The 11,087-nt window shown below is 39.1% G+C and overlaps 1 protein-coding gene across 6 annotated transcripts in view; it reads left to right on the top strand.

The window, feature by feature from the left end:
* Positions 1-1,189: 1,189 nt before the first annotated feature.
* LOC138349569 (apolipoprotein D-like) overlaps positions 1,190-11,087 on the top strand; it is a 47,376-nt gene continuing 37,478 nt past the window's right edge. For 2 of the 6 annotated variants that reach the window (XM_069334585.1, XM_069334580.1), the window contains exons 1-3: positions 1,214-1,287; positions 4,706-4,784; positions 9,584-9,681. In XM_069334585.1, coding sequence (XP_069190686.1) covers positions 1,229-1,287; positions 4,706-4,784; positions 9,584-9,681 — 236 coding nt within the window. In that variant the 5' untranslated portion in view covers positions 1,214-1,228. Of the gene's footprint in view, positions 1,322-4,705; positions 4,785-9,583; positions 9,682-11,087 lie in introns of all 6 variants that reach the window. The other 4 variants (XM_069334598.1, XM_069334592.1, XM_069334587.1 and 1 more) reach the window with 2 other exon arrangements.

Genomic DNA, 11,087 nt, shown 5'->3' with positions numbered 1-11,087 from the left:
CCTCAGTGATGCCAACCTTTTTGCTGGGCGTTTAGTGTTTCGTATTTTCTAAATGTTTCGTGATTTTTTCTTTATATATTGACGTGTTTTTAGATTTACGTGGTAGTCGTTAGTAGGGTAAGGTGGAGTGCCTGGCAACCACCAGAATAAGATTTATTACATAAATAAGTATGTCTTATTAGCAATATCTGGTAGTTGACATGTCTGCTGAGACGTCTCTCTTGATTGACAGAATTTACTTCCAAATATTTTATAGTTTAATGTTTTGGTGTATTATATAATTTTGTTATATAAAATTATTGTATATAAAACCCTAAACAACATGTTTTAGTGTTTTATATAATTTAACGTTTCGCAAAATAATAATAATAATCACCGTTTTCTATGTCATGTCTGGGATAACTATGATAATGTTGACCGTTAATGGTGATCTTACGTTTTTGTACACCTTACGGTGAGACCAACTAACACGTTTCTGAACTTTCATTTCCTATTTCTTGATAGGAAATGATTATATTATTCGTAGCAAAAATTTTAAAATGCTCATAAATTTATGACATTCAAGTGTCAATCATTGTAATGACACCGTGACATTGAACAATTTCCTGAAAAACGGAATGTTGCGCCTTTAAATGTGATTGCAAGCTTGCATGTTGCAGGGTTAACCTAGATAGACGATCACCATTACCTTAATTGTCTGGAGGTTACCTACCTTGAGGTGCTTCCGGGGCTTAGCGTCCCCGCGGCCCGGTCGTCGACCAGGCCTCCTGAATGACCAGGAAAAATAGTTAACCAGATAAATTTATATATCTGAAAATCTGGTGTAACGAAAAAGCTTGGAGATCCAGAGGTGAGGCCACCAGAGTTACACATTTCAGTAGGGGTCTTTAGGAAAGCTACAAGACTGTAATTGCTTACACAATTATATTAAGTATTTAAGAAAATGAGCGACGTGTTTGTGTCGGAGGGTAAACTGAAGTGTAATGTACTTAGTCTCACATAAATGTGACCAGGCGAGTAGTAATATTTTATTGCCAGAATTTGTACTTTTAGATGCTGGTAATATCTGTTCTAGATGTTTATGTAGAAAAGTTATGACTGTACACTGCAGAATCCTCGAATATAACTTAATGATTCACCGACACGAGGTAATTGTGTGATAAGATTGTCACGCGACAATATCTCTGCCACTCAAAGAGTCGAGTGGTCAAGTTGCTGTACTGTGGAGATGACAGTCATAGAGCGGAGACTAGTGTGTGGAGTGTACTTACTGGTGCGTAGAGACTGGTGAGTGGCAGATATTGGAATCAGTCTAATGACGGTCAGTTGCATGTTCTTGCGTTCTGTTTACCAAAAGTTTGGCTAATGACATTTCCTCGTTACTTTATTTACAAATTTTCCTTCATTCCCCGTTTTCCATAATGCAATGAATGTGTGTGCATTGTTCCATCTTAATTCTGGCTTGATGCACTTACCAGTAAACCAATTCGTATTTTTCTTTATTTTTTAATTTGGTATTTAATGAATCCTCAGGAGCCTTCATGAGGGTTCGAACCTATACAGTGTGTTTTCCCAGACGCGCTCTTGTCAACTAAACCATACAGCCCGTCCTCCAAACAAAAACCCAAAAGTTATTCCATGCGCCCGCCAAACCCCTTGTTTATGAATGAAAAAGTTTACACACGACTCGCAGCTAATTTCGTTCGAACACTTCCGGAACAAGTGCTTCACTGACGAATTTTGTTCGAACCACAACGCTGTAAATGCTCCAACCCGTTCTCGCAACGGGCTCGCAACGGGCAACGTTCTCTCGGACGGGCTCTAGCCCGTCCTCCAAACAAAGATCCAAAAGTGATTCCATACACCCGCCAAACCCCCTGTTTATGAATGAAAAGCGGTTTACACACTACTCACACAACCCGTCCTCGACTCAAGTCCATTACATTCAGCGGTCAACCCCACAGACGCATTCATAAATTTTAACATGCTGTTCATTCAAAACGGGAATTTTCGCAATTATAAATTAATATTATAATATATTAGCATATTGTGCATATATAGGTATAGGTTAGGTTAGGTGTTTAGGTTCTGTTGGCGATTATTTGTATTTGTAGTACGTGGGTGAAGCATTTTCAGCGTTGTGATTCGAACAAAATTCGTCAGTGAAGCACTTGTTCCGGATATGTTCGAACGTCAGCAGTTGAGTCGTGTGTAAACAGCTTTTAATTCATAAACAGGGGGTTTGGCGGGTGCATGGAATCACTTTTGGATCTTTGTTTGGAGGACGGGCTGACTCACAACTGCTGACGTTCGAACATATCCGGAACAAGTGTTTCACTGACGAATTTTGTTCGAATCGCAACGCTATAAATGCTTCACCCACGTACTACAAATACAAATAATCGCCAACAGAACCTAAACACCTAACCTAACCTATCCTATGCCTATATATAAACAATATGCCAATATATTATAATATTAATTTATTCTTGAAAATTCCCGTTTTGAATGAACCGCATGTTAAAATTTATGAATGCGTCTGTGGGGTCGACAGCTGGATGTAATGGACTTGTTGAGGACGGGTTGCATGTTAATGTGATTTCTCTAAGTATGGTATTCATTGCTGTAGTAAATATATCTGTGGCTCTTAACAGGTGTTCACTTAATATCGGAAATTACTTTTTTGTTCCCGCGTTTTGCTTTGACCTCGGCATAGTGGCACATGTGAGCAGGAGCCGAACTGTGTATATACTTGTTCTTGTGTGTCGAGGACAAGTGTTGTGTATTTCGTACTTGAGTTAATAGTTTATACAGGTTTTAATTTATATGCTACATAATCTTCCCGGCTTGGTGCTTTTTGATAATTAGTTAATTGATATTAACGTTTTAAACTTGTAATTATCTAAATTTACTTTTGTTCTAAGCATGTCTTTGCTTTCGTTGTTAATTCCGTGAGAGATTACTACCGAGTTTCACTTAATGGTATATAGGTAGTTAAAATGTTTCTATAGCCCCATTATTTAAGTCTTAGGGTGTTAGTATCAACATAGGTTACACATGCAAATGGATGACATGGAAGTACACTTAATAGTGTACTTAATAGTGCACAATCGACTTGAGAATGGTCCAGGACGGACCGAAACGTCGTCGTCCCTTCACTTTCTAGTGTGTGGTTTGGACAACACTTAAGTTTCCTGCACCTTCAAGCATTAAAGAGACTCGATATCCAGAGCTCCTTTACCACCTCTGTATTATAACTTGGTCTTTATTATGCCTAGTAACAACGATTGTAAATCAAACGCTGTGCTAGAAGGGAGCACTGATAACTACCTTGGGGGACAGGTATAGAGGATAAAAGGCAGGCAAAGGTCGTATCCAGGAAATGTTTAGTGTACCGGATTCTGTAGGTTTGTGACGCCTGTTAACGAGATCCTAACAATGCATCCTGATAACAGCTACAATTGGAAATGTTAACATTTCAGCTGTACATTATAACTGCTTCAAAACGGTTATAGGAACTCGTAAACTACCTACAGCTTTTGGTGAAAATTAACTTGTGTAATAAAATCGTCAAAAAATACATATTTTTTCTTGTAAAACAAAACACAATTATGAAAGCTCCTGAGAACGGTCAATAACGGTCTTACTTCCACTGATGACTTTTTAATTTTCTTATGTGTTTGATGCCATATTTGCCTGGAAGCTCAAGGAACACTTAACATTATTATTTTTCCTGTTAATGCGAGGTTTGTATCGCAACACAAATTAGAAAAACTCGCCTTACCCTCCAGGCGAGATTGGTCACTTGGAAACATTAATTACGCGCTCGGAAATGTAAACATTCTTTGTCTAACATTAAATTTTTCCTCAATGTTTTGGTAACTGAAGTAATGACTATTTCTCTTATGTTTTATATTGATCAATATTTTGTATTTCGTTGATTAATGTTGCTTTAAGTACATATAAAGCATTAGCAATAAATTATGATCTTAAGGGCTAAAGTCAATAACCTGCTTTTTACAATCGTTAAGCGTCCTGGGAAGTAGTTTGGCCATAGGGACATAATTGACTTTAATGTATCTTTGTTTAATAACTTTCTCATTGGTTATCATTATAGTACTTTACTCTCTCCACCTATAAATATTTGTTCAGCTGCAGGCAGTATATTAAGTTTTTCTCTAGTAAATACAAAGTATTTATCTGAAATACTACTCATTTGTTATATGGGGCCTAGTCCAGTATACTCGTTAATCTATCTTTGATGTGTGAAAACAATTAGGATTTGTTTTTACTGTATGTATTTTATAATTTTTTTTTTTGCCTATATATTTTGTAACATTAATTACTAGTTTGACAATTTTTTTTTACATTAATTTCCCATCCTTGTTTCTTTTGTACCAAGCTTTCTTTTTACCGAGAATGTTCTTTAGTCCCAATTGTTCAATTGGGGGTACTGTTATACCACCTGGTCTTTATGGTATACTACGTCCCTGGGCTTTACTAAGAATATTTGTAATTTTATTATAGATAGTAATCTCTTGTCACGTCACCCACCACTAGCTCACCTCCCATGTTAACGTCACCCACGTGTATCCTCACATTCCTTAGTCCATCATCAGCTTCTCGGAAATCTGGCATATTTACCGTTTTCTTCAACGCGACTCTTGCATGCCGTATTAAATCTTGTCCTCCCTGTGTTCCATAGTGTTAGTCGACTAGTCCAGCAACCAGGAGGCCTGGTCGACGACCGTGCCGCGGGGACGCTAAGCCCCGAAAACACCAAAGTAAGGTTAATGTTTCTTAGTCTCCCCTGTGTTCCCCCAGTGTTTCCTAGTCCTCCCTGTGTTCCCTTGTGTTTCCCTGAGTGGTTTTGAGAATTCTTTACCTCACTCCTATTGTTTCCATTTTATTTTTTTCCCCGTTAGAACTAAATCTAAAAATGTCTGAGACGTTACCAGGAACGTGTCTACGGCCATTGAGTCTGAGGTGAACTCAAGGTCAAGACTGCCATACAAGGTCACAATAAATAGTGATCTTGCCTCACGGTCCACCGTATAAGAGTCGGTGAGACAACGTGAAGTCATTGGTCGAAACGTGAATTCTCGTACAACCTGTTTTCGTTATAGCATGTCGCGTTGACGTACACTTTACCTAAGGTCAATACTTGTCAGAGAAAATGGTAGCGGTTACCATTCGTTCCACTATTCCCCCCCCCCCTCCCCTCTCTTTGTACCTTTTCCCCCCATTCGTATGCCCCCGTTCCTTCGTCTACCCCTACTCTCTGCTGTACCCACGTCTCCCGCTTCCCCCCTACTTCCCGCCCCCCCCCCTCTCCACTCGCAGGCTTTATCCCTTCTATCCCTGTCCATTCTTCCCCCTTGTTTTCCCCAATCATCACCGTCACCCGTCAGTCACCTGGTCAGTGAGGGGAAACGAGGAGAGGTCAACCCTCCCCTCCCACCTGTGACAGGAAGGGACGGTAGGTCGACCCTCCACCTGTGGCGTCACGTGTTCATATTTTTACCCCCTCTGTATATCGGTTCATCTCTCCCAGCTGTCTGCCGGCCTGTCTGTCCTGTCTCATTCCCTTCTAGCTCATCTGTCTACCAGATTTACACTCAATCTCTCTCTCGGAAGAGTGTAGGAGAGTGCACACTCCTCCCTCCCACCCCTCCCTCGTCATCTCCCCCTACCCCCCCGTTTACCTCCACTTCCCTATCTTTATCTTCCAATATTATTAATAGCATAATAAGAGCAAATGTAACTGTCCTTATAAAACTAAAAAAAAAAAGTCACTTACACAATATAATAGTTGCCCCGTTAACATTTTTTTAGTTTGGTTTGTTTTCTATTGAGGGTGAGGTTAATTTCAGAATATAATTTTCGTGGTTCAGGAGCGAGTTTTGTTATTTATTAAACTAAAGTATATTATTAAAAGTATTCTAACAATGACGTTGTTTCCAATAATAAACAAATCATTGTAGTATAATAACATAACTGTAAATAGTGAGTGATCATCTGAGGGCCCGTCAGACTGACCTCCACCCAAGGCAGAGACAGGCCTTGCTGACAGCAGTAAGGGACCTAATTAAGGAACACATGGGACCAGTAAGAGTCAATAGAGCGTGTATAATTCCCCTAAAATGACCCAAACGCGTCAGTGGATGCCTTCAACTCTACCACATCGTTTATTGAATGAGATTAAATATTTTAAAATGGGATTCGAGTTGACTAGTGTGTTTTCTTTTACATAATAACATATAGCACAACATGTATTTAATATGCCCATAGGTTACAAGCGTGGGACCATGCAATGTCAGATGCATTGAATACCACGAGGAAATTTAAGAAGCAATTGACAGATTTTTAACTATCGGTTGTCAGTGTGGTGAATACTATTGTACAAGGCGCTTCCTCGTTACACCCCATAGTCCTCAGTAGGTCCCATTGCCGGTCTATTAACTATTATTAATCGTGGTCTCCTACGGGCTCACCATAACCCGTGCTACTTGGAACATTTTGTTCCGAGTAGTTGAATCTAAAACAACAACAACAACAATGTTAATAGTTCAAATGTACCGGGTAATTATTTGTTGTTAGCTTCGATTATATTGACAGGGAATGTTAATCATATAGCTGATACAGTTAATTGTAGCCGTATATGAAGTGGATGCAAAAACATTCTAAATTTCACTGCACCTAATTTCACCTTTATCTGAAAATAAAGGTGACGACGTTGTGGTCCGTCCGTCCGGGTTGGGTCCGTCCTGGACCATTACACAACCGCGTCTAGCAAGGATCAAGTTGTCACTTCATTATTTTTCCATGTGCGAGCTAGGTGTCAATCCATCCCAGTTACCTGGGTTCTAGGAGATTCGAACCGGTGACCCCACGTGTGTAAGGGCGAAGCTATATCGATCGAGCTATTGAGTAGTTTCCAGAAGCAGCTTCCTGCTGCCAAAGGATGCCATCATCATCGGCTTCTCGGAAACCTATCATATTTTCCAGGAATTTTCGACTTTATCTGGTTACTGCTGAAGCCAAGTATTAGGCCTTGTTTTTAGGTGCCAAGCCTAACACCTGGGCCAGTAGTACAGTGTTGAAGAGAGACTTTTCCCCGTCCGCGCCTGGCACCAAGCAGGTCCATCTGGTCTTGGGTAGCCGGAGGCCAGACACTGTCAGAACTCACAGTGGGTGACGGTATAGCTGGCTAGTTGCGGGTCCGGAGGATCACCATTGACCAGTTGCGGGTCCGGAGGATCACCATGTTGTTGTTATTGACCAGTTGAAGTGATTGAGGGCGTCTTCGTACGCAGTGTGCGCGCTTCTTTTGTTAGCGAGAGTTAAGACTTCAATATCTTATTAGGCAACAAAGTATACTTTAGCACTGAACATTGTTCAGTGCTTAAGGAAATTGTATGTATATATATATATATATATATATATATATATATATATATATATATATATATATATATATATATATATATATATATATATATATATATATATATATATATATATATATATATATATATATATAACGAAGTTGGCATATGCAGCGATCATATAATTTGTCTGTGTTCGTTGTTTCGTTAAATAGTATCATTTTGGTGTGAAAAATCCGTTTGTGAAATAGAATATTTTGCCAAACCAAGTCTACCGAAATGTAAAAAAATAATCTCGGGTAATAAAGTACACAATATTAAACAAATATAAAATATAAGTTTGAATATTACTATCGTCATTGAAAAATACGCCTCTATAAAAATAATTTAGTCTTTCCCATCATTTTGATTCTAAAGAAAACGGGCATCAACATCAGGACAGTGTACACGAATCATTATCAAGTATTTTGCAGCTGATCAAACAGATTACTTGATCACTCCACACACTGTGTGTACAGCAGCATTGTTTTCTCAGGTGGTAAGTAGTTGTGTCAACTAATTATTTTGGGATGTCTTGTAAACCGGACTTTCTTTGAGGGGATGAAGCTTTTGACACTGGATAAAAAATTAATTTTTTCACCTGTAATTGGCATATTGTTTTGCACCTGGGACATTGATTTATATATGTCGCACGGGGGGGGGGGGGGTAAATTGATTTTTTCAACATCAACGCTTTACAAGAAATGAAAGCAGAGTATTAAAATATGTTGACCAGACCACACACTAGAAGGTGAAAGGACGACAACGTTTCGGTCCGTCCTGGACCATTCTCAATCGACTTGAGAATGGTCCAGGACGGACCGAAACGTCGTCGTTCCTTCACCTTCTAGTGTGTGGTCTGGTCAACATACTTTAGCCACGTTATTGTGACTCCTCGCCTGCAAAGAGTATTAATATTACTTCCGGTGTATGTGCTGATCTCAGGCAGGTTGAAGATATAAACGCTACTGAGGACTGCCAACAAATGCATTATAGTGTTAGTATGGAGGTCGCGTTGGGTCTCCTCCCCTTGTGATGGACGGGTCCTGGAGATAGCTAGACCTTCACCATCCTCCTGGGAGGGTGCTGTATATATAATTTAATCATTACTATTTACTATATCTCTAATTTTAACAATAAACGTTTATATAGCGCTTTTCTCAAGATTTATCAAACTGAAAATGTACGATGTGAATGTTATGTAATTATATAACTTAGTTTAACTCCTACTTTTTATCAATCGATTACGGAAATAGCGAAGCTATGCGAATTTCCGTCCCGTTTTCTATGTTCAAATCGAAGTCAGTTTCCTTCACTACAGTAACAATGAATATTTGTACTGAAATGGGTATTTCGCTTCTTACAGGGGTATATATACTCGGGTATTCTTATAAGGGGATATACCCTTATCGGTGTATATATAGTGCACTGAGAGTTTTCTTTAGTTATGGACTATGCTCAGGGGAAAAATATTCTTGCTTGTCGGTCAGTAAGCTGCTGCTCTTTTCTTCATAACTTCCCCATAGGTTGAGAGAAGTTAAGCCCAACGCCAAACCAAATCGCTTCTCATAATACATAGTTTACTTTTGTTCTAAACTACGCCCATTCTTACAGGTTGGTCAAACCACTATAGGTGGCCTTAATAATCTCCCAGATATTATCAGGCCTTAAACGCCACACCAAGCTGGGCAAAATGAATTTCAAAGTCGTTGATACAGTAGAAAACGCGAGCAAGAAGTGTCCTGGTGCGCTATACTGAAGGCCTGTAACAGTGGCCGATTATACGTGGATGACTTGCTTGATAACTCGTCTAAACGGCTTATATTATATTTACTTTTCATTATTCATTGAACGGTGCCGTGAGGAGGAGGTGGGTATCGCCTGGCACTCGTTGAACAGTGACAATCAGGGTGGGTCGCTTGGTCTGTAGCGGAAAATGTTTATAAGGAAATCAGAAAAGAGGGATAGTGGCAGTGTCCAGTAGCACCTGAGCCCGACCCTGGTGATGGACGGGTCCTGGTGATAGTGATCAGGGCGCGTCTTCCCTCCCTGCTGCTGCCTTAATAACAGTTCGGGGACGGTCATATAATTTACGCTTTTATTTCTCTCCTACTGATTCTTTCCTATTCATTGTCACAGCTTTTATTTTCTTTCAGATTGCTCTGCTTCGCAAAACGGAAGAATCGTGGACTGGCAAGACCAGCGATAAGCTTATTACATCAGAACGGGACGTCTTTGGATGGTCTATCCTATGGTAAAGTACAGACTGACGGATAATTTGTTTTGGGAATTAGAGATGGGATTAGTAATCTTGTGTAGATTAGTAGCAAACGAAATGTACATTTGCTTGAACTGCTGACATTACGTTGTTATACAGATATCCGAAGCATTATGCTAAAACTATAATTGAGATTTTTAACGTTGAGAATCCCTTCACTATAACCCTTGAGCAAACTCTGGATTAATAGAACAGGAAGATTAACTGTAAACAAGGTGGAAGTTAGCTTATATATAACATGCTTTAAAAGCGACGGAAATATGAAACTGGGATGTAGAAGCTTAGGATTAATATACGGAATTCACTGTAATTATATTGATCAAATAAGGCTCTTGAGCTACTAGATCACACAGACTAAGCTAGAAGCATGATGATGTCTTATACTATGAAACTAAATAGGCTGTATACAATGATTTATATATCATAAGATCAAAAGTTAAACAGCATCACGATAGTTTTTATTCACTCGACCAAAATAGCAAAGTGCAGCTGGCTCTCAGGAACTAATTATTTGAATAGATTCCTATTCGTTCCACCAATTTGCTAAATTAGAATCTAAATTTATAAATTTCTTGTTTACCTGTTGAGGGCACTGGAGATAGTTTTAGTTAGGGATAATTCTTAGCTACGGAATGATTCTTACTCGGTCATTTACAACTACCAATTTTTAACAAAATAGCCTGAGGAAGAAACGATTAGTTTGTAATATTATTCAGGTACCAAATGTCTTGACCAAGAATGATAATTCCTGCGTTTGACTGCATAGGTTTAAGGGTTATTTATCACCCATTTTCCAGGTGTTCCCAACCTTTTCTATGCCCGTACCAATGGAAAATGTTTGATTTAAGTTTACATAACATACCAAAGTAATGCAGTATCATATTTCAAGATAGCATTCTATAGTATCTTTTACTTAAATCCCAATGGATCATTTTTGGCGAATCGCGACGCAGCCTATCTCTTTGTCGCACCCCTGAAATGCCATCAATCTTGCATTCGCTGTTGGGTACAGGCATCCCCCCTGGTTGGAAACCTTACCGCCATGTTCCAAAAAATCTCCTTTTAGTAAAATCTATCAAATATTTTCAAACACCATGGCTTAGGTAATGTATATTCACCACAATATAACATTTTCTAAATTTAACTTTTTGTCGAGTCTGCGATGGCTTTCCCGTCACATAGACAAATAAGCCTGTGTGTAAACAGTTTTACGTCAAATTTAAATTTACAGGCAAACGGGATGGGTGATATATAAATTCTCTTGTAACGCATACATTGTCTTACATAAACAGAAGATTGGGAAATAAGGCATGCGTGTGAGGGCAGGTATGGAAGTCAACATGAATGTTTTTCTGTTTAGGACTGACCGAAGGTCTCGCGTC

The sequence above is a fragment of the Procambarus clarkii genome, chromosome 4, assembly GCF_040958095.1.
Source record: "Procambarus clarkii isolate CNS0578487 chromosome 4, FALCON_Pclarkii_2.0, whole genome shotgun sequence".
Lineage (NCBI taxonomy): Eukaryota > Metazoa > Arthropoda > Malacostraca > Decapoda > Cambaridae > Procambarus > Procambarus clarkii.
Note: the sequence above shows the minus strand (reverse complement) of the source record. Positions and strands in the feature narration are given on the sequence as shown.